A 26058-nucleotide genomic window follows, 5' to 3' on the forward strand; every position below is an offset into this window, starting at 1 on the left:
CAAATATAATATATTTATAAAATAAGATAATAAAAACATATATTTGAAAATAGATTATTTAATTGTACAAATAGTTAATTAAGTTTCTATAACTTTTATATTCCAAGTCCAATTAATATATAGTTATGTATATTTATAGTTTTCACATAAAATAATAATTAGAATATTAATATATTGTATGTTGAAAGAAACTATTTAATGTTGAAGATTATATCAAATTTATAAAATTATAATCTATAAATATATTAATAAATTATTTATTGTTGAAAATCATTTAAATTCATAAAAGTATAATATATAAAATATAATTATTAACATACTTGTGACTCTTCAAATTATTATCAAGTTTATAATTTAATTGAAAGAAAATAATTTAAACTAAAATATGAAGCAAAGAAATGATAAAGTTGATTCTTGTATTTGAAAATTAGATACAATTTTACTAAAATATTTAAATGATTTTTATTATCTCATTTTTTTTGTTATCTCTTCCCAAATTTCAAGATTTTAACATAAATAATTATTAAAATTGTTTAAAAATGTTATTCATTGAAAATAATTTGAACTAAAAAATACTTATAATTTTTTAAAAATAAAAACAATTATAACATAAATATTTTTAATCTTTTAATTGAAAGAAATATAATTATTGAATTTTTTTATTAAACTATAATGATTATATCTACATCAAACAATTTTTATATAAATTTAAAACTCATTTCTTAATTGATTCTAAAATATTACTTATTAAAAATAAAAATATTATATAAGATTATGAATAACAAAAAATAATATAAATAAAAGATTTTTATTTTATATTTTAATAAAGATTAACAAATTTCTATCCAAAATCTAATGCATTTTTACATGTAGCGTACTTCGAAGGAACAATTTTTTTTAATTGTTTACTCCTAACATTAAGATTGATAAATAATTTCCTGTCTCATTTCTGATTTGGTGAGTCCAAAAAATCTTAGATGTTTTAATAGAAAAATTAAAAACTGCTCGGCAAAAATAGGGCTGACCAATTAGGATAAAAAGAAAAATTTAAAGAAAAATCTAAAATAAGAGAGAGAGAGAGAGAGAGAGAGAGAGAGAGAGAGAGAGAGAGAGAGAGAGAGAGAGAGCTTGCTTATGCATTGGATGTTCAGCTATGCCAACTTAGGTAAATGCTCTAAACCAAAAAACATGATTTATTTTTTTCCTTAATGGTGGTAAGATCATCCTTTGATGTCACTTGTATCTAATCAAATTGTATAATAGAGGAAATTTAATGCAAACACTCAATAATTATTTGTTAATTCAATTGAACAACCTCATCACCCTCTTTGAGCAGGATAGCTCCAGTAGTCTTTAATATGTTTGAAATGCTCATTAGGATGAGAGAGTAATTTTTGTGTTGGATGTCACCTAGGCCAACTTAGATAGATGCTCTAAACCATAGTAACGAGAATTGTGGCGATTCACGCGATTCGGCGGTTCGATTCAAGCTAGGTGATTTTTTGTAAATCTGTGAATCGAATCGACGATTTTGTGCCAGGAATCGCCATGAATCAGCTAGAAAAATCGGGCAGCTCAATTGGGCAACTTAAAAACATAAAAAAAATACACCTTCTTTAATGATTTTTTTTTCGCATTTCTCTTTCTTATAACTCTAAAAGGCCTTATATTTGTTTAGTATGACAAAAAGAGAGGAAAAGTGATAGATAGGCTTGAGCTATTGCTAGAGTAGATAGACTTAGTCTTTTCATTTTGTTTATAGATAGACATATGTTTCATGGATCTTCATCTTACATACATTTATGATTTGATATCATTGGTTTGATGGTTCTTCAGCTTACATACATTTATGATTTGACAACATTTATAATTCTATATATCTATGTTGTGACTCATTATAATCTTATGATTTCTATTTACTTAAGCTAAAATTTATATTTTACATATGTGATGGATTTGTCAATTATGTTCCTTGTTTATGTATGTTAGATTCTATTTGATGATGTCATAGTGTGTTTTAAGCATAGTGATGTGACTCGGACCCGACTCGGACTCAACAAGGGTAACTTGACTCGTGACCTAGCTTAGACTCGACAGTGACTTGGCAAAGTGAAAAAACCTCAAAATTTTGAATTTTTTTAGGATTTAAAGAACATTCCATGCACCCAAAATTGAATAAAGCTTAAAGACACAATACTATAATGAAATAGAAGGTATTTTGATCACATGCTTCAACATACATCGGTTTCATCATTTGAGGAGTCAACTAGACAACAAACTTTTAGTGAGTACAAATGACACTTATTTCTTCAAATCTACCTACATCTTATGTTGATGTTAACAATGAAGATCATTATAAAGAGTCAAGAGCCATATGAAGTTCAATGCTGCTATTCTTAATTCAACATTGAACTATGAATATCTATCATGACATTCAAGTTTGAAAAATTTACAATAAAGTACAATTTTGACTTTTAAGTTGATTTAGTTTTTTATATGCATCCTAGGTGGCTGTCTGAACCTAATTCTTGTTTTCAGGTACAAATATGTATATGTTTAAGATTTTTATATATTTTTCTATGGATGTTTATTTGGTCTCATCTAGAGTTGAGACTTAAAAGTTAAATCTGATGGAAAAAACCATTCAAAAATAGTCAATGGTTGAGGAAAGGATTGAAAACTTCCTAGGAACTAGTTAATTAAGAACCATAACCAAACACACATGATTCAGGCCTTTAAGTTCAACACTCTTCACACATTGGATTTAAATTAATTTGGTCAAGGAAAGGAAACTGAAAACATTATTACAAAAATTGCAGGAAATTCTAAAAACTGGACTAATCTTGATTCCTGTCATTCCAGGCAATTGAATAAGCAATGGATAAGAATCCAAATCCCAAAGTTTGAAGAGACCATTTCAGTGTTATAAGCATTTAAAATATTATTTTTAGCCTTGGATAATGGGCTAAATTGATAAATTGAGTCAATTATTATAAGTTATTCATTCTCAATCAGTACAAAAATACAGACATAATAAAAGAGAAAACTTTTGTAATCTTGAGACTATTCATACCAACCTCTAGAAACTTATTAAACAAAATAAAAAAATAAAAAAATAAAAATTTGGCTGGGTCAAGTCAGTCTTGACCTGCGAGTCACGCCTTGACTCACACGTCAGGCGAGTCACCTCATCTGACCTGCCGAGCCTGGGTCACGGGTCATCTTGACCCGGCAAGCCATGTGAGACTTGCTGACTCGGGAGACTTGCCTGATTTGTGGCGAGTCTCGTTACTCCGGTTTTAAGTTATATTCAATAAAGTGTGTATGAAATAAGTTTTAAATTGTTAAAATTTCTAAATTTCAAGGGTTTTTTAAATTTGCCGATTTGTAGCCAATTCGATTCCGATTCATGGCCGATTCACAATACAATTCGGCCTTGCCAATTCCAATCCGATTCCGATTCATGTTACTTTTCTCTAAACATGAACATTTATAAACCTATACAGACTATATGATTAAAGTTGTATTAATGATACTTGTAGAAAATTGTTCAATTATACTGTATACATTTAAGATGGGCAAGAAAAATTAAGATGTCTATTATGACTATGGCTAAGCTGCAATTATTATTGACATTGATGTGTTTATAGCCACCTGTTTATTTTCTCACATGTGACTTGCAACATGCTATTTTCAGTAAACAGATAATGTCTTATCTTAATTTTAACAAGTTAATTATTATCGGGTCATGTTGGTCAGTGTTGTTTATGAATCAATAATCTATTAAATTTTGCAGGCTTTGGATAGAATAAAGTGCAGATTGCTTGAAGGAACAGTTGCCCAGGATGTTCGAGCACTTGTTTTGGATATGCAAGCAAGGCTATTGCTTGACATGTTGGGAAAGGGCATAGAGTCTGCTCTTATAAACCCTGCAACTCTAATACCCGATCCCTGGCAGGCTTCTAGTGAAACCTTATCAAGCCTTGGAATGGATGCAATGACTGTTGATCCGGCTCTTGTTCCTAGCATTCAGGTTAGCTAAAAATAACTTTGCAAGCCTTTCTTAATGATTACGCATGTACCATATATATATATATAGTTCTTGTTTATAGAATATATAGTTTGTGACTGCTTTGATTGAGACCTAACAATTTTGTGTGTTGGATAATAAAGTTGAATATATCAATTGGACTAGTTCTTAAGTATTTTGTAACAGTTTAGGGTTTGAAATTTATTTGCAGATGTGATTTGTATTCAACAATCATTTGGAGTTAGCAAAGTGAGAAACCAATTTTTTTCTTATTATTGTTGCTACATTCACTGTTTGCACATTTTAAAAATCTTTTTGTAACTTTTTTTCAAGCTATGTGCCTTGTTACGTGAAGTATGCTAAGTGTCATTAAATCGACTTTGCAGATAACATAGAGTGTACTGTGATCATTGTTTCCACTATAAAATCACACTTTCCCGTGCAATCTGGTGAATTTGCTTTAATTCCACTTTCCAATTCAACTAGAAGATTGCCCTGCAGCAAACTCTTATCAATTGCTTCTCATGTTGACAATCCTGAAAATACAACAGTACAGTCCAAATTGAAGCTTCAAGTCTTCACTTCAAACCCTCTGTTGGATTAAAGACAACAACTAAAGGTCCAAAAAAATTTCCCTTAAGGGAATCACTATAAAGCTTAGACTGACAAGAAACACAAATCTTCTTGGAATTGCCTAACGAAAGCTTTGGAATGGAAATCTTCCAAGGTAAATGTGAGATATTCAAAGTATAACCATTCCATTAACAGCATCCATTGATACAAATCAATGGTGCGAGCAATAAGTGAAGTTAAACTTATGAATGTGCTAGTTGACCATGCAAGACAATTTTACAATGAGCAAGAGCTAGTGGTATGGTCTAAACAAGTTCAACGAAGATGCATCCAAAATATCTCCCATTCTACTAACCGCTACTACTAAACAACTTGAAATAAAATCGTAATCTAAGTTGTTAGAGATATATAGCTTTGGTCAGATTATTCTAACTGATGCTGTCAAATGTATAAGTGGCCTATCAACCTTGAACATTTGATCTATATGCTTTACATTATTCTGATCTGATTATCTGTTATGATTATGTTAATCATAATTTATCTCTCCTATCTATATATGATTAATAATCAGTGATTTAATCACTGATTATGTATATGTATCTAATAATAGTCATACTATTAAATATATATGCATGATTGATTATAGTGGACTAACTAATTATCATATCATTACTGAAGTGAATCGATAATTCATATGAAGATATTTTGATGTGTATTGCAGATATAATCAATGATATCGCTGAAGTAAGTATAATCGAATGGCTTAGAATGGTAACTAATGATAAGTGACATGTCTCACATAGAGACACGACTCAATGTTACCTTATATATGTGAAGCCATTCCAATACTTATCAATGTACAGAATCATTAAGTGCAGAGCAAGACAAGTATTCAGTCATTTTGATTATTCCTATCCCAGCAACCTCATATTATTGCAGATCAATATTGATAGTGAATCAATATTGTTATAATATATATCACTATTGGTTCATAGCAAATTGATATTGATACATATCTCAGTACTATTATTGTGAGATAGTGATAACGCAAAGATCATTGAACTGTGTTTTGAAAAAATCAGATGCATCTGCATAGCAGTGAATACAATTAAAATCCTATAACATCTAAATTTGTTCAAAATTTAACATTGTATTAGAGCAAGGTTCCTTATGTAAAGCCTAACTGCTTAAAAGAAAATTTATGAGCACGCATGGAGGAAGAATATTTCTGACACTCACATTATCATTCTGGCTACAAAGCTTATTTTATCGGGTGTGAGCCTTTAATTGAAGTACCAGAAAGTACACTGCATGAACACCTCACTCAATTGCAAGTAAGACTCTGAAGTCATCACCGATTCAGAGAGGTGAACGGAATAAATTAAACAACTTGGGGGAGTACTACAGGAAATGGAGACACCTATTGTTGGAAAGCAGGCACCTGCAGCTTACATACAATTAATAATAACACCCACTTTAGTTTTTAGTACGTGAATAGGAAATTCTATTGGTTTCTGCCGAACCTTACACTGATGAAGGGTTTTTCTTTGTTGTCTGCCGTTGCACTATATTCATTGCAGTATGGAAATAATGATTTGCAGTGAAATTTATTGTTAGGTTCGATCATTGGCACCATGGACAAATAACTGAGTCCGAGAATCAAATACTGCCAACCTGGTCTTGAGAAGTGGCATTCTTATTGACCAACGACTATGACTACACTTATTTCAGTGTTAAGAATAATTCCATAAACTATAACACGGATGACTGGGGAATTATCTTATGCAGTTTTTTGGACTGCTGAAATATATTTACACATTGATAAAATTATCAAACTGGAACCATTGGATTTTTTTGAAATTATTAATATTTATGGGAACTTGTTACCTTCCATGATAATGGAACCATGCTTGGACATGGACTGGCAATCCTGAGGAAAGATGGGGGCATATATAGGAGTAGTATCAACAATCAGGGTTAGGAATACAGAAGAAAATAAAGGGTTGTTCGATGTTTACTACCCTTAATAGAAAATACACTACAGATGGCGGTTAAATAATTCTTTTGTGATTCATGGTAGCCCTATTCTTAATGACAATATTGTAGGATAGGAAAAATCATGAACTTATAAGAGCTTACTATGTAAGGATTTCACAAGATCGTGCCATAAAAATGGGTATTCGTTACTGAAAGGGATCTGCTCTGTGAAATCCACAAATTAAAAGGCACACAAAGATTCCCACTGCCTTTCCTCCAGTTGTAGCCACTGCTGAAAGTAAAACATCTGTTTCTCTACAAATTTCTGGAGACAGGTGTATGTGGCATAGTGGTAGCATATCATTAATTGGTCCAAAATAACCTTGTATTAGTATTTGTGACTCGATGCATTCCTAATACAGGAAGTATTCCATGAATGTGACTAAAACTATTGGGTAAGTAAGTTTGTGTGGGTATGATGTCTGCTAACGTGCGACATAGCCAATTCCTGTACAAGCTTGGTAATGAGTATTGGCAACAGCCAAGTGGGTAGAGATTCTAAGAGATGTCAACCTTTTTTGCCGCACAAATATAGTACCAGGAATGATTTCCACTCAGGCAGTGCCATGTTTATTCTGGATATTATTCATTTAATTCTGCTGCTGAGATTACTTAATCTTATTCACCGGGAGCTTCTGTCATAATGAGTTGTAAACTATATGTGCTCCTGATATCTAAACATGATTGGTGTTCAATCTCAAACCTTATGGGATAACTCTGCAGAGAGCAAGAGTTCACCGTGGTTGATGTTTGATGTACCTGGTCAACATTCATATATCTTGGGAACAATGTTAGTTGACTACTCTGCATGTGTGTGTCAGATTGGGCTGGAATGATGTGATTCATAATGATTCTGCAGATGAGGAGGCAGGGTTCCTATACTTGTGAGCTTGGGCAATAATGTCGAAAGTAGATCGGCTGCAGTTACACAGACTGAGAAAGGAATGTCTAGATAAAACATCATCTCGATAATAGAATATTATCGAATACAAATTAAGAAGACATGAAGCAAAACATATTTTTATGAGCAAAGGAAATTGGTTATGAAGCCTGTGATAACTAATGAATTATGAGATAATCAGCAAATTGTTAATATAACAATTAATACCAATTAATCATAAATTAATCAAGGGCAAGAGTATATATGAAACAGAAAAAAGTAGTGCTTGGCATTATCAATGCAAGAAGAAGATCAATAATCAAATGACTACAGCTTATTCATTAGTCATCACAAGTGATAAGTCTGTCTTGAAGTAATATGATTTATCTAAGGAGTCCAATACAATTTGAATCATAGACTAGACTATATGAAATTCTCCACATGACTTGCGTTGATCGTATTTATTGAGGAGCTCATTTCATGCCTCTTGCATTGGAATATGAAATGTTTTCAATGGAGGACATGATTGAAAACTTCACACCATCTTGATTTTGAAAGGTGGTATGTTAGTAGTGATTACAGTTGGCAGATTATAGTCAATTGAAGGCATTAAAGTTTCCTGCAGGCATTATAAACATGACACCACAGTTTCTTCATCACTGCAAATAATTACAACTGATTCCTCAAGTTTGGAGATTTGATCTGATCGAGGCTTGAAGTCATTTGATGGTGGAACAACAACAGTGATTCTTATTCCAGCAGATTCCAAGTCCATTGATTTTTGGTACTTGTTTGGTGCATGTTTGGTCGTTTGGTTCTCTTTGCTGACTACATGTTCTGTTCAAATAAAAGATGAGTATTCCATGCTTGATTAATGCACATGAATTTTTAATTTTTATGTAGAAGATTTTTATATTTATGTCAGATAGAGATGAATATGAATTTTTAATTTTCCAGATGTGGCTCTTACTAGTCTTTGTATTTCCTTGCAAGTTGTAGCACGAGTAAAAACAATAATCTCTCCTAAGTATAGTGGAGAAGTCATATAGTAATAATGCTTATATTGTTTCAGATTTGTATCACTGATTTCTAAATATGAATAAGAGAGACTGATCTTCAGATTGCTTTGCACTAATGATTTAAATACATTGCATATCATTGGTCAAATTTGAATATATATTGCATTGGACGGGTTCAATGGATGATAGAGATGTCACCAATGTGGAGACATGTAATTCCATCATTGTACCGTTTCATAACTCAATGGCTATCCAAACTAATAATAAATACATATCGGTGTTTATACATACCGTTTCATAGATTAAATACGAAAATGATCTGATTGTTATCTTCATTGTGTAATGCTTTTTAATCAGATGTAATTCTGATTGCTGAAATATACATTCATTATTGATTACAAGTGATTGAGTTTTCTAATATCAATTAGATCGATATTCATCAAATAACAATTATACTGTTTTAACATCAATCAAATGCAGATCAATAGTCTCAGATTTATACATGGAACAAATATATTATGTTTCAATCCGATTTGTGAATGATAATTTGCTTCATCAATAAGATTTGTATGATGATATAATTTCAAATATTAAATGTGTATGTATATATAATATATATCAATATACACAAAGTATATTGATATATATACATGCATATAATTATATCATTCTATTGATCTTATAGTCATTCACAATTATTTGACCCAAGCTACTATCTTCAACAAGTTATGCTATAACTATGATAGTGAATCATTCTGCTTCATTTGCATTGGATAATCTCTTTATTGCTTTTTGGATGGACCAAGAAGCATAAGGAAAAGAACTTGATAATTGCTACTATGAGACTGAGTTGTTAGTTTGAAATGTTTCTTTGAAGAGGGAGAGTTAATCTATAGAAGGAATCTGATAATCCATCATAGTGTTTAGAGTGCCTTCTATATTCTTTCCAGTGATTACACTTGGTTGTAGTAATAAACATTGTAGGTTGTCATTTCTGAACAACATGAAGATGATGGTGTTATATCTTGAGGAGCATAAACACTTCATCAATTGAACTGGAAAGTACTGTCTCAAGGAATCAGAGTTATTGATTTTGAAAATATCAATTGGGATTCAATGGAAGTAGACCATGGAGAAATGGTTTCTCTAGTATTTAGTCAAGTTATATTATCACTGAAGAACGAACAATCAAAATTCTCACAAAGAATCCTGCCAAAGTGAAGTTTATGCATTTTTGAGACAAGCTTGGAATTGTGGAGATCAAAGCCCTTATTGAAAGGCAGTCTTAACATCAGTGATTTCTTGAGATGTACCTTAATGCATTCTTCTTTGTGAGAGATAATTTTGAGGTGAAAGCCCTTGTTCCACCCTCTAGGAGTAGCCATGGTGGAACCACCCATTGATATGAATCGCGGTGGATGTCATATGCATGACTCCATGACTTAATTGATTTATGGGCTCTTATGAATGTCATTGAGAGGTGACAATCTTTCAAAGATGAATAGTTGTACTTTTGGTTATTGTAAGGTGACGACTTTACAATAGTAACCACACTATCATGAGACTTGATATCTATGAATAGCCATAATGAGTGATATTATTGAGATACTCATGGTGGATATTGCATGACTTAATATCTATGGATATGCCATGAAAAAAATATCCTTATGGTAGGTATCATGTCACTTGATGCTTGTGCACATACCATAATGGATATGGTGAGTTATGGTGAATATCATGTGACTTGATATTTGTGGACATGCCATTACTCTTGATATTACTAAGAGGTAATATCTTTACCTTGTGTGTTTATGGTGGATATCATGAGACTTGATATCCGTGGATATGCCATAACTCTTGATATCATGGTGAGGTGATATCTTTATCTAACTCAAGGTTATGGTGGATATCATGAGACTTGATATCCATGTATATACCATGACTTTTTATATTACGATGAGGTGATATCTTTCCCACAAAGAGTGGATCTATTGTGTTTATATTATGGCCAAAAGTTCTCCTCTCTAGCTAAGAGGGAGTGTTAGAGATATGTAGCTTCGGTCGGATTGTTCTAACTGATGTAATTAAATGTATAAGTGGCCTATCGACCTTGAACATTTTGTTGAAGTATAACATCAATCAAAGTAATACTGAACATTTGAATATGGTTTTGTACATTATATTGCAGGTTAGAATAATACACACACGTGTTTATATGTGCGCACACACACATATGTGATCAATACTTATTGCCACCGACTCAGATCGGGTTCCATTTGTTATTGAGTATTTGACTATCACCGATTCATATTGGGTTTCATTTATGAGTTATAATTTGCTATCGAGCATATTACTGCCGCCGATCATTATCATGTTTTTGTATTATGTTAAGTTGTTAAGGAAATAAAACAAGCCGTTATGTCCACGTAGGGACATGGCCCTACATGGCCAAAGGCCAAATAGAGTCATGGTCCTACGGGGACACGACTCTTCCTTGTGTATATATTGTCATTGCATCGGTGGGGACAAAACATATATCAATTACAAGTCATATATGCAGTCCCAGAGATCTCTATCGCTTGCAGATTATTGAAGACCAGATTATCAATCCTTTATTCAACTAGAAGATTCTCCAAGCATAGAATACTATTCTGAAGTTGAAGATCTGCAATATACAATCTGAAATCAAGTAAGTAATCTGATTTCTCATAGTATGAAATTATAGTTTGTTTCTATTAGAGATCGTATGCATTAACATGGTATCAGAGCATTTTGATAGGAAAATCTATTATTAAGAATTAAAACTAAAATCTTGGATTTACCAATATACAAAATTTTATCCTCAAATTCAAAATGGTTAATCATGTAAGATTAGAGGATAGACTTGAGGGAGCATCAAACTTTTCATCATGGAAAATTCGAGTCATGATGGTACTAAGAGAAATGGAATGAGAAGAGTACATAAAATTAAACAAATCTATTCCTGAAAATGAACTATATAAAACAACATGGAAAAGACAACAAGGCCATGAAAATTATTATAGACCTGGTGAAGGATCATATTCTTCCTTCCATAACGAGTCTCAAATTTTTTTTTCAGATATTCTCCATTATAAAGAATACTTTCAAAATTAATAACACAAGCAGATTGCTAGTAATAAAGCAAGATCTACTATACGTCAAGATGAATAGTGGAAAAATTGTTACATCCTACTCCCTAAGAATCTCAGACTTAAAAGATCAACTTGCGACCATTGGAAATGAAGTAGATTGCAAAGAACTTAGCATTATAGACCTAAAAGGACTACCACTGTTTTGGGAGACATTTATTCATGGACTAAGTTCTCGATAAGATCTTCCTTAGTTTGAAGTTTGAACTACTAAAAAACGAATGCACTCAAGAAGAGTCGAGATTAATTACGAGAGGAATCATTTCAAATCAAGAGGGAGAATTTCAAGCTCTTCAAGCCAGTACCAATAATAAGGAAAAAAGAAAGGGAATTCATCAAGACAACAAGGGATTCAACAAATCACATAGGAAAAGAGATTGGTCCAAAGTACAATGCTTCAAATGTGACAAATTTGGTCACACTCATAACTTCTATCTATAACGGGAGAAAATTCAAGCAACCCTCACAAAAGTAAGTATGAAAAGGATGAAAATCTTGCATTTTAAGTTGTTGAACAAAGAGATAAAGTGGAACGAGAATCCCATAGTGAGGAATCAGATGGAGAGTGATGCATTTCCAAAGTTCGAATACATAAAGTGACATATGCAATGTTGTACTCAGATAAATCAGTTATCTATAAATTCCGTTTTTGAATCAGAGATATGGTATATCAAGATTGATGAGCAAACAATAGATATTCTTAGTGAACCTCTTGCCAATGTTAATTGGAATATTTTAAAGGTAAACTTGATATGATCAAATTGTAATTTTTGAATATTAAACTTAAGTTTCAATTTATAGGTGTTTATGCTTCAAAGTTGAATAGTTGCATCATATGTGTAATGAAAGATGACCATCTTTCATATATATATATATATATATATATTCAGAAGGTAATCTTTGTAAGGTGACGATCTTGCAAATGATAGGCCTGTTATCATGACAGTTTGTTCTAGATACGCCAGAAGTCATTGATAATGAATGTATTATGATTACTCTAGATATTGTTTTGGACAATTAGAGATCATAATATATGTTATGATAGTGTTTATAGCATGTTGATTTTAACTATTTGACAAGCCACTATTTCAGAGTGTTAAAGTCAGATAATATGTTATGTATAGATATTTTGTGTTCTAGTAACTATTAAGGAGTCTATTACTTCTCCCTTGCTAAGAATGAGTGTTGAAGTATAGCATTAGTCGAAGTAATACTGAACATTTGAATATGGTTTTGTACGTTATATTGCAGGTAAGAATATACATATATATATATATATATATATATATAAAAACACATGTGTGTGTGTCTATATATATATATATATGTAATCAATACTTACTGCCATCGACTGACATTGGGTTCCATTTGTTATTGAATATATGACTATCACCGGTTCATATCAGGTTTCATTTATGAGTTATAATTTGCTATCGGGCATATTATTGCTGCCGATCATTATCATGTTTTTGCATTATGTTAAGTTGTTAAGGAAATAAAACAAGCAGTTATGCCCATGTAGAGACATGACTCTTCATTGTCTATATATTGTCATTACATCGGTGGGGACAAAAAATATATCAATCACAAGTCATATATGCAGTCCCAGCGATCTCTATCTCTCGCAGATTATAGAAGACCAGATTATCAATCCTTTATTCAAGTAGAAGATTCTCCAAGCATAGAATACTATTCTGAAGGTTAAGATCTGCAATATACAATCTGAGAGATCAAGTAAGTAATCTGATTTATCACAGTATGAAATTATAGTTTGTTTCTATCAGAGATCCAATGCATTAACACATTTGATCTCCATTCTTTACATTATTCTGATCTGATTATCTGCTATGATTACGGTAATCATAATTAATCTCTGCTATCTATAAATGATTAATAATCATGGATTTAATTATCACTGATTATGTATATGTATATAATAATAGTCATATTACTATATACATATACATGATTGATTATATTGGGTTAATTAATAATCATATCATTGCTGAAGTGAATCGATAACTCATATCAATATATTATGACGTGTATTGCAGATATAATCAATTATATCACTAAAGTAAGTATAATCGAATGGCTTTGAATGAAAACTAATGATAAGTGAAGAGACGTGTCACCTAGAGACATGTCTATACGTGAAAACTCAAGGTTTCACTTAGAGCCATATCTTTCTCTGAGACATGACTCATGTTTACTATACAGGGTAAAAGATACTTATCGCATGTAGTATAACAAGATATAACACAGAACAAATACTTTATTCATATATGCAATATGCACTTCAATGCTTGTAATGCCCTGCTCGGAGATCTTTGGAAACAAGGATGAAAAACAAGCAAGAGTTAAAAAAAAAAAAAAAAAAAACACTAAGTGTAAGTGCACATGATAACAACCTACACAGATCATAAAGATCGCAACGAAAGACTGACAATCAACCAACACCAGTGGATCTCCAAACGCCACTACTAACCAAAACATAAATAAGAAGACATATGAGATCAACCAAGCTGATAGACAAATGCTGACTCTTGAAAATTGGCGAAGTCCGAAATTCTGAAGCCCTGAAATTTGGCTAAGTCTGGATTTTTGAAGCCCTGAAATTTTCTAGAATCTTTATCTTAGTCTGTAGAGGTCTGAAACCCATCTCAAATGAATCGTCGCATATATCAAAATATATCATAAGTATAAGGAATTACTTAAATGATATATTTTAAAACCTCAAGAGACTGACTAAGGAAACACACAATTCGAATCAAAATGTGACATGATAGGGTTGAAGAACACCGAAGAGGGTATCCAAATCAACTCTCAAAAAGTTCGGACCGGACCGAAAAGTGCTTGCTGCCCGCTTGCACAGGTTTTTACAAAAACTAGGCGATACTTTAATACAACACAAAAAAGTACCGCGCGACATTTTTAAAGGAGGGCGACATTTTCAGTGACTGGGCGATACTTCTCCCGAAGGTGTGCGACACTTTAAGGGTGTCGTATGACATTTCTTATAAGGAGGTGCGATACTTTCCAGTATTGCGCAATATTTCTCCAAGAGGCGTGTGATAGAATCTGGGGATGCACGATACAGTTTCAATGGGCATGCGATACATTTTTTTGTTGCACATGTTGATAAAAGCTCGCCCATAGAAACACAAGAACACTTAAGAAAAACACCAAGGGGGAAAAATTGAGCAAAACTGAGTTCAGAACCTCCACATTGGGGAGTACCGGATCCACATGTTGAGGCAAGAACCCTTGAATCAAATAAGGAAATACGGAAAGAACAACATCTAACCATCTAATAGATAAGAGTAAAAGTACAGAAAGAACATCGCAGTGAACTAAAGCAACATTGTAATAACTGAAATAACATCAGAATGTACAAAACAACAAAATTAAGTACGTGGTTCCTCCTAACCGTCAATGGCGTCATAAGACCATCGTGGGCCCTAGCCATTCCCTTGCGCGTAACATCCCAAGCCACCGATCAAATCATCGGTATTGTCATGATAGGGACGTCACTACTAAACATGCTAATAACCAAAAGCATAAGGAAATCTAACATGCTAGTAGTACAACAGAAGCTAAACCTGCAAATAGATAACATCACCTATCACATGCTAATCATATAATAAGGAATGCGTCAAAACTTAGATCATCTAAACAAGATAAACAACATCCCAATGAAAGCATAAATCACAAGAAGCATACTTCGTAAACCGAAGTACCAAGTGAACACATCCAGCAACGGTCGCACTAGGATACAAGACCGTCTCTGTACACCGGTCCCTAGCAGTGGTGAAGTTAGCTACGCCTCCCAACCACGTGGCACCCGTAGGTCCACACCTGTCGTGCTGATGGAGATAATGATCCAACCACAAACATGCAAAACAACATCCATGGCTAACACACATGCCAAGCAGTATGATGACTGAATCCAAGACATAAACAATGCATAAACTATAGGTCCTGGTTTGACATCTCAATGGGCTACTATGTAGGGACTGACATCATTGAGAGTCGCTTGGCATCCAAAAGCCCAAGCTCGGATCACATGTGGAAACACTCTCAAGGTACTCCCTTGGAGGCCATCACACGAATGCGGACACTCACTCAAGGTACTCCCTTGAAGGCCAACGCATAGAACTTTTTCATTATCTTAAGTTTTATTACCATCCAATGTTGTATTAAATCATCACTTACTTAAAACTTCTTCACGCCAACCCTATGGGACAAGGTCACAAGGCTACAAGATAGAAGCCCCCTCCATATGCTACCCTACCCTACCCATGCTCATCCAACGATGAGTGCCCGTAGGCATGCAAATTCCCAACCCAACCCTAATGATCATAACTTCCAGAAATAGCACGGAAGATCGGGCCCCGCAGGTCACCCGACAACTGTACTCGTGTGTGGTGCACCACCATCATGAAGATCAACACAAGGACTGGATGAGAACACAAATAGAAAGTTAATCAATCGAAAGCATAATCGGGATAACGGATGCTACATGCATCCCAATGCAACAAAAAGTGTAAAAGTGGTCTGATGGATATCCAAATGGATCATCCAAGTCCACGACCCACATTGTGCCAAGAAAACTCGAGAAAACAGGGCGGTACGCAAAACGAGGAAGAAACCCCAAATTTTGGAAATTTTTTGAGATTAAAACCCATTTGACCTTTGGGTGCAAAAACCCCTAAAATCCAAAAATAATCGAAATCAGACATCGTATGCAAAAACAGCTAGCATAATGGCTCAAAAACCCAAACCCCCATTTCAAAAATAGGGAAAATGTTCATACCTGACCAACTGGGTAGAACTAGCAAACAAAAATGGAGGGAAACACTAGTTCTCAACCTCCTAACATACTGCTACAAGAAACAGAAGCTGAAACGGAGCGAAAACAACAAAATGAGAAAGCCCTACCAAATAGAAAAAGGGGCCGAAACGGTAACTCGCCCAATAAAATAAACCACCCGCCAAATCTGTTGAAAACGACGACAAAGTATAAACTCCCCGAGCCGAATCCAACGAGACCAACCTTGCGCAGATCCCACGCTCACAGCTCCCAGAACGAACAAAACAAGGATCCTTCAGAAGAGGATTTACAAATTTGCTCTCAAAATTCTATTTCTAAAAAGTGAAGTGAATAATGAATTCACTTTTCCAATACTTATTCATTTTTGAGTGAATAGTCAATTTTGGAAATTAGCCAGCTAGAGTAGCTAAACTCCGAATTGACCTAAACGAAAACAGGTTATTATCCGTAATGGAAATTCACCTAAGGCAAAGCTGCCAAAAATTAAATCCGAAAAGATTTAAAAACACAAAAATCCAAAATCAAAGAAAATCACTTAACACTTTTGTGACAAATGCGAACTTCTAAATGCACATACACGCTCACTGGTCTAATCACATAATGCAGATGAGTTCGGATTTACTAATCACCGAAAGGTTTAGATTTAAACAACTAAATAAGGGTACGTTGACTATACAGGGACGACATTGGCAAAATATGAATAGCTGAATCACTAACTCCATGTGCCACTGCCAAGGATATAATTCCTGCACACTAAAACACACGATCAAGTGCAATTGCATATAATATCATAGCCGAAGCAACGTGTATTAAAATACCTATTTAATCTATTTACATCACTCACGTTCACAGAAAGCGTAAAGATACAAGAATGAAGTAAATAACCATAACATAGAATCCATCTCATAACATACTCAACAAATATGTCCAATAAACCATAAAACTAGATATCATCATAGATCTACTGTCATCTCAAAATAGCATCAATATGCAAAATGATAAACTGAACAACATAGCAGCATAGCATCTATGGAACTAAGTCAAAGTATAACATCCGACCCTTGGGTCATCATAAGGTACAAAATAAGAGTATCAAGTATCTCTCGTATCAAAATAGACAAGGTACAGACTACAAACACGAGAGGCACTACAATGCTTACAATATGATTATGATGATTACAATGATTATGGTGCTGCTCCAAAGTCCCTTTTGGACGGTGTACATATACTTTCCCGAAGGGTGACTCAACTGTCATGCGCCCTTTCAGATACAATTCTACCCGTTGGCTGCAATATAGAATTTACCGACAACAACTCAATGTTAGGTTATTTATGTGAAGTTGTTCCAATACTTAGTAATGTACATAATCATTAAGTGCAGAGCAAGACAAAGTATAATCGAATGACTAAGAATGGAAACTAATGATAAGTTAAGTGACATGTCTCACCTAGAGACATGTCTGTATGTGAAATCTCAAGGTTTCACGTAGAGCCATGTCTCTATGTGAGACATGACTCAGCGTTAGCTTATATATGTGAAGTTGTTCCATTACTTAGTAATGTACAGAATCATTAAATGCAGAGCAAGACCATTATATGGCCTTTTTGATTATTCCTATCTCAGCAACCTCATATTATTGCAGATACATATTGATGGTGAATCGATATTGTTATAATATATCTCAGATCAATATCAATATCAATATTATAGTAGATCGATATTGCTTCATAGAAAATTGATATTGATACATATCTCAGTATTATTATCGTGAGATAGTAATAAAACAAAGATCATCGAACTCTGTAGAATTCAATCTATATTGAATAAACATATACATCTGCATAACAGTGAATGCGATTAAAATCCTATAACATCTAGGACTTAGAACCCTCATGCAGTCTACGACTTAGAATCCTTTATCAATTCCCTTTTTGCCTATCAAACAACTAGGATATGCACTCAAAATGGAAGAACCAATTACTCATGTGTGTGCAAGTATGTTTGTTCACCACTCAACAAAACCAATGGAAGTTTCCTAAGACCCACTGTAGTTAGTCCTGCATAGGACATGCATGCTTCGAAAGCATTTTGGATGGGGCCTGACTGTCAGTCAACATCCACAGCCCCAACAAGGTTATTGCTTTGATTACACCATGAATATTGCTTTACTTTCAACAGATTTGCATTTAGCTGTACCATTTGAGGTATTCATACACCCATAGCCAAAATGTAAGAACCCCTGCTAATCCTGATTTGTTTTCCTTAAGTTTGGATGTTTGACATTTGATCAAACTTTTGGCACACAATCTACTATTATCTGATATGTGATTATGGTTTATGTTTTTCTAGTATATAACTATTGCCGATTTAGATAGGATTGAGTAGAAAATGAATATTATACCATCCACACAACCTTCATATTTTATGGAAACATTGTTGTCACAATATTCTAAGAGAAAACATAAACATAATGAAATTATAGGGATTGCAGATGTAATGTATATGCAGATTACAGATCAACAATAATAATATCTGATCTTATTTGCCGAATCAAACTCAATAGTGTTGTTACCTATTTCAGTCATTCAAGTTTGAAAGTATGCCAAGAAGATGTTGATAAACATGCCCCAACTGGGCGAACCCATCTCTCCAAACAAGAAAGATGTTACAATCTAATGACCTATAAATCGCTCCAGAAATACTCCGTAATGGCAGTGCTAGGATTTGTGGAAGTGAGATATGCAAGGATGTCCCAAAAGGCATTAAACATGGATCCAAATGTAGTAGGACTATTCTAAAGATCTTCTTTAAAAATCAGAATGCCAACCAAATCCTAGCAGGCGTCATATGAATAAAATCACTCCTTTGTCAAGTCACTCCTTTCTTCTATGAATGGACCCAAGGTAAGGGTTAGAAACCCTAATTCTTCAAGTCACAACCAATGGATGCCTCCAGAGTGATCTGAAAATTTGTGGTGGGATGTTGCTCCTAACTTGTTCTGAAATACAATGTAGCTCTAATAAAATATCTGTTAGCATGAATACTGATGATACTACATTGGGGGAGCATCCTAAGCATTGGAGAGTATTGACATGTTGCATGCATGACTGTGTTTGTCATTGATGTCAACATAGTAGTAAGTCTGTGAGGACTGACAGAGTAGCAGACAAATCTTTGTTGTACATACAATGTTTTGATTGTTTGGTGATGTGTGTTCACGGACATGTTCAATATAGTGTCTTGATGACAAGGTTACATGTGCAGAGCCTAAGTCGAAGATGTACAAAAGTTGTACTTGATTTACAGAGAGCAGTACAGAGAGAGAGAGAGTACCTAAGAAGCCGTTTCTGATGTCTGCATTATATCCTTTGACAATGATATAATCTATTGATGCGTGGTCAGCCAGTGACAAAGGACAGTCTGATGGTGATGTTAGCAAGTGCACAAGTCCTTAAGTCGCACGTGTGAAGCGTTGTATATACCGTGAGCTGACACTGCTATTGTAATTGTAATTAGTTAATTATCTTGTTATAATTAATTGGGAAAGCCTCAAGGTTGACTCAAGGAATTATTTTGAAGATATGCTATAAGGGAAAGATGTTTACCTTGTTTGTAAAAGTGTATCAAGTATCGTATTGAGTGCAAAGTGCGAAAGGGGTAGAGTGTTTATTGAATGTGAGTAAGCGATCAAAGGGATTATTGGATGTGAGTTTTGTGATCTGGTTACAAGATCAGAAGGAGCAGAAGTCCGATTGACAGGACAGAGAAAGAGGAAGGAAGTACTATTCATTTCTATTATTCTGCAAGGAATAATATAGAGATCATTTCGACAGTGGGTTCATTGATCTTTCCCTTGAAGCTGTTTGGGTAGTGGGTCTAGCTGTCTTCCACAACTCCTAATAGGGTTGGCACATTTCTTAACAGGGTTGGAATATCCTAATAGGGATTCGAAGTCTCCTAACAGGGACTGATATGTATTGAATGTTGTTATGGACTCCTTACAGGGTCCATCCTCTTAACAAGGAATATTTATATTAATACATCATCTTGTGGGTACCATCCACACCAGGGTTTTCCCTCTAATCATTGGTTTCCCTAGTTAACATATCTGGTGTTATTGTGCATGAGTATCTTGTTGTGGTTTCTGATTATATTGCTTCTATGGTTAAAGTTTAATAAGGTTCATAATTGTGATATTAGTTGTATAACTGATTCCCCCACCCTCCCTTAGTTATAATTGTGGACTTTATATTCTAACAATCTTGTGATGACTCCCTAAGTGATCATGGATTTTCGTCAAGTTGCTCAACATCTCCAGTGTTTTTGATCCTAGAAAATGATTCAAACTAAAAACTCTCCAAAACAAGTGAAAACAAATAAAGTCTCCATATAACATATCCTTGGAGAAGGATAAGGCTCTTGCATTAAGACTTCCCAAACCATTGATGATCCTTCACTCTCATTACGGGCTTAAAACTCCTATTTTATTTTCTCTTGAAAATCAACTTTATGTTATAATTTGAAGTTGTCATTATAATGAAGCTAGTTTATTAATTGAACTCTACTATTGCTTCAGAAATGACCTCTTCATTAAAATAATGATAATTTGATAGACATGGTCCTTGTTTTATGTGCCCAAGATTAAAAATGTCTTATCTTTGGTCCAACAAGCTATAATACTAAGGTTCACAATAGACAATTTTCATTAGAATAGCGACCTGTGCAAATTTGATTAAATTATAGCTAATAGCACTCCCAATTTGTGAAAATGATCAAAATGCATCACAATCCAAATTTGATAGCACAAGAGTGATTGCGGGGATGAAAAATGATAAATGGGCCTAATTGGGTGACTTCCCAAAAATAAATGCTCCCTAGCCCAAAGAAAAAGCCGAGAATAACATTTGAAAGCGTAATTTAACTCCTCTAAACAAAATAAGCGTATTGAAAATACCAATTTGTGACAAACTTAAAATGTGAACACTGATTGCACTGCTAGAGAACCCAAAAATAGGGACATTACACAAACTGCCCTAGATTTTCCTTTTCCTTATTTTCTCAACTATCAAGGTTTGAGAGCTGAATTTAGGATCAATGAGGAGCATACAAATTGCCCAAACAAACTCACTTCCGTTATCCTTGATTTTCTATTAATTATGGTTTCGTTTTTTCATATTTCATTTTGGCCTTTAATTAATGAAGCTCATAATGGGTTTGGCATTTGTTGATGTTTGATAGATTCAGTTGGATAAACCTATTATATATAAGATATGATTTATATGTGTGTGTGTGTGTTCTTTATATTTGAGATATAAGGTTATTGTTATATGAGAAAGATTAATATAATATAATTATATTTATATATATGATTAAATTTGTTTTAATATTAATTATCCGATTAATGAATACACGTCTTATGAAGGGACATGTGTATTCATGGCCTATTCTCTATATATAAACCTAAGAGGATGTTGCATTTGGAACACACATGCCGAACAACAACAATGCTAGTACATTTGCAACAATAGAGTAATGGAAGGCCATTCTGGAAGGCCATTATTCAAAGAGTAATTGGTGAATATAATTGATATTTTGGGAGGCCAATACTCTTGATATCAAACGTTATTTTGAGTATTTGATTAATATCATTGATATTCTGGGAGGCCAATACTCTTGAAATTAGATGCGATATCAAACCTTATTTTGAGTACTTGGTGAATATCATTGATATTCTAGGAGGCCAATACTCTTGATATTAGATGTGATATCAAACCTTATTTTGAGTACTTGGTGAATATCATTAATATTCAGGGAGACCAATACTCTTGATATCAAATGTGGTATCAAAACCTTTTGGATTAGTTGGTGAATATTATGTGTTGATATTCTGGAAGACCAATACTCATGATATTGAATGGGATATCAAATGGTGAAAATCTTTTGAGATATCAAATGAAATATTCTTAAAATTGTTATTTGTAATATTACATTGAAGTAATGTTTATTCTTATGTGGTTATCCTTCTAAGCTAAGAGGGAGTGTTGATGTTTGATAGCTTCAGTCTGATAAACCTATTATATATAAGATATAATTTTTATATATGTGTGTGTGTGTTCTTTATATTTGAGATATAGGGTTATTGTTGTATGAGAAAGATTAATGTAATATAATTATATATATGTAATGTTAATTATCGTATTAATGAATAGACATGTCTTATGAAGGGACATGTCTATTCATGGCCTATTCTCTATATATAAACCTAAGAGGATGTTGCATTTGGAATACACATACTGAACAACAATAGTGCTATTATATTTGCAACGATCCTGAAGAAAAACAACAGCATCAAAGGTTCTTCTCTAGTTCTGCTAAACACCGGTATATCATCCAAATAAACTACTACAAATCTGACAATGAAGGGTTTTGAAACTTCATTCATAAGTCTCATGAAGGTACTAGGAGCATTAGAGAATCCAAAGGGCATAACCATCCACTCATATAATCCCTCATTAGTTTTAAAAGTTGTTTTCCACTCATCTCGTCCTAATTCTTATTTCATGATAACCACTTTTAAGGTCTATCTTGGAATAGTACCTTGCTCCACCCAAACAGTCTAACAAGTCTTCAATTCTAGGCATAGGGAACCTATTCCTGATTGTACTCCTATTAATGGCTCTTGAATCTGTGCATAGCCTCCATTTATCCTCCTTTTTAGGAGCTAGAATTGCTGGGACAACACAAGGGCTAAGGCTCTTCCTGATCAGTCCTCTAGCAAGGAAGTCTTGAATCTGTTTAGCCACTTCTTCATTCTGCTTAGGGGTTAACTTGTAGGCAGCTTTGTTTGGTAGGGTAGAACCAGTAATGAAATCTGTTAGATGAGTAATCTCCCTAGTAGGGGTTAACGTTTATCCAACAAGTCCTTGACTTCCTTAGGTCCTACTTTCTTCTTGTTATCTTTTGCCTCTTTCTTCAACTTCTCTTGTTTGATAAGTCAAGCATAGCATGGGTTATCTTTCTCTTTAACTATTTGTAAAAATTCTTTTCCTCCCACACACGACAGTGGCTTCCCTTGGCTTTTCTAATTTGTTATCAGGTAGTGGCCTCATAGTGTACCTTTTCCCATCCTTAACTATGTTATGGGTGTTCTTCCTACCATTGTGTTGGACATCTAAGTCATATTGCCATGGATGTCCTAAAAGTAAATGGCAGGCAACCATATCAGCTATGTCACATAGGACCTTGTTTCTATATTCTCCCACTTGGAATTCTAACCAAGAGTGCTCATTCACAAGATTTTGTTGGCCTTTAGTTAACCATGACACTCTATAAGGAAAAGGATGTCATAACTTTTCTAATTTCAATTTCTGAACCATTTCCAAAGATACCAAAATTTTCAGTTGAACCCAAGTCAATTATAAGTTTACATACCTTTCCTCGGCTCTTGCTATTTGTTCTGAAGATGGTCTTTCTCTGTGGAGGCTCTTGTACATTTGGTATCTTCAATAATGTTCTTCTCATCATTAGACATGCTCCTTCCTTAAGATCCAATAGTTTAGAGGGTGAGTTGAACTTAGGGTATCTTCTTGTATTAACCATGCTGTCCTTTTTCCTTGATTGTTTGTATTGTTCTTCTCAAGGCACCTATGAGCTGGGTGTCCTTTCTGATTGCAGTTTTAACATCTGAATGGGCCATTTGTTCTCCCAGCAAATCGTCCTCTTCCATTAGGCCTTCTCCCTCTTGAAGGGCCTCTGTTATTATTACCTCCTTCAGATTCACTCTGACCTGGTTCAGCGGGTGATCTAGGAGACTGTCTTCTGCCATTTGATCCGCCTCTGCTCCTGAAATTTCTACCCCTGCCTCTGCTACCCTGGTCTTGTTTCTCTTCATTTTTTCTTCTACTCATGGCTAACTGAACAAACTTATGCATTGTACCTGGTGCCAATAAACTAATCTTGAATACTGAATTTCAACCTATTGAGGTACCTTGCTACCTTCTCCTTTTCACTTTCATGTACCTGTGACCGCAGACTAAGTCAATGGAACTCTGATGTATAGCCACTAACATCCATATCCCTCTGTTTCAGATTTTGTCTCTTCCTATTTAGGTGAACCTTATAATCATCTTGCATAAATTCTTCTTTGACTTTTGAAGCCATTCTGTGCCATGAAGAAATTAAATTCTTCCTGTCACTGGCTCTTTCATCCTGGAGATTATTCCACCAAGTGCAGACCCTTTCATCTTGGATTTGTCTATTCTTACCTTTTGGTTCTCAGCCACCTGTTTGCATTCAAAATGGTTTTTCAATGCCTCAATCCAGTCCATTACTTCGTCAGGATTCATCTTACCACAAAACACATGGATGCAATTCTTACTGCCAGTGACTCTCTTTCCAATTGACTTAAGGGCATCAATGAAACACTTAGGTCTCCAACGTGAATCTACTCAGAAAGATACTTATCTTTTCAACCCACTTCAGTCTGAGGTCTGTTCTAGCCTAATAACACATTTTCATCATATTCCAACCACCCTACCACCCATTTTCTATATTTGTTATACTTAAACTTCTTTCTCAGTATGCCGGTCAGATGATGATGCCCGACTAGGGCTTGGTTGTTCTTGTCACTCGCTGAACTTCCCTGGATGAAACCAACTTCAAATGAAAATTCATTCCCACTACTTGTGATCCCCAAAAGGCTGTTGAAAGCTACTGGAGGATTTTAAAGTAATGGGTCATTTTCAGACAAACTCTCACTCAATCAGGGCTTTAGACCCAGTCACCCAAAATAGTCATTTCTTCTATCAAATATAACAAGAATGCACCAAACTTGAAGTAAATGAAAGCTAACACACTACTATACATGAATCTGTCATAGTTGCATGTTCACCAATTCATACAACAGAGAACATGAGCTGGAAATAGTGAAAATTGCAGAAAAACCACAAAAATCCTTTATTCTTCAACTTCCAAAAAGTGCTCAGTCCGTACAACTGGGTTCTCTCTTGTTCAAAATGACATACAACTCTTAATATTTCCTCCCCCAGCCATCTCTTGACCTTCTATATTTGGTTGGTGAAGGTGACTCTCTTCCAAAAGTTGTCAAAATTGTATTTGACAACTTTTTGCAATTTTGTCATCTTTCTGGGTATCTTTTTGTCCTTATGCGCACTTGACTCCAACTCGACCAAAATCCTTGGTGTTGTAATGACATCTAAAATGATTCACATAACACCTTGGATAAAGACTTCCAAGCTGGTACTATGTTGCCATATGACCAAGCTCAAACCAAATGGATCTAAACACACCAAAAATGGATCAGATAATCCTCGAAACAAAATTTAGTGAGCCTATACACTTTTTATACTCTATGACATACCATGAGTATAGCTGCACATAGAGCATATTGTGTGCATCTTTAGGCATCATTGGGTTTGGCAGTTTGTTCACTTCAGTTGGTTATTGTGAGATTTTCTTTGAACCTAGGTGATCTGTTTGTGTATTTGATTCCTGA

The 26058-nt window shown here is 34.1% G+C and overlaps 1 protein-coding gene across 2 annotated transcripts in view; it reads left to right on the top strand.

Annotated features, from left to right (window-relative positions):
* SFR6 (sensitive to freezing 6) overlaps positions 1–26058 on the top strand; it is a 212951-nt gene that overhangs the window by 164097 nt on the left and 22796 nt on the right. For both annotated transcript variants that reach the window (XM_089798209.1, XM_089798210.1), the window contains one exon: positions 3797–4033. In XM_089798209.1, the coding sequence (XP_089654335.1) occupies positions 3797–4033 (237 nt within the window). The remainder of the gene's footprint in view (positions 1–3796; positions 4034–26058) is intronic.

The sequence above is a fragment of the Cupressus sempervirens genome, chromosome 8 (assembly GCF_028749045.1).
Source record: "Cupressus sempervirens isolate cs-2001-9-10 chromosome 8, ASM2874904v1, whole genome shotgun sequence".
NCBI classification, from domain to species: domain Eukaryota; kingdom Viridiplantae; phylum Streptophyta; class Pinopsida; order Cupressales; family Cupressaceae; genus Cupressus; species Cupressus sempervirens.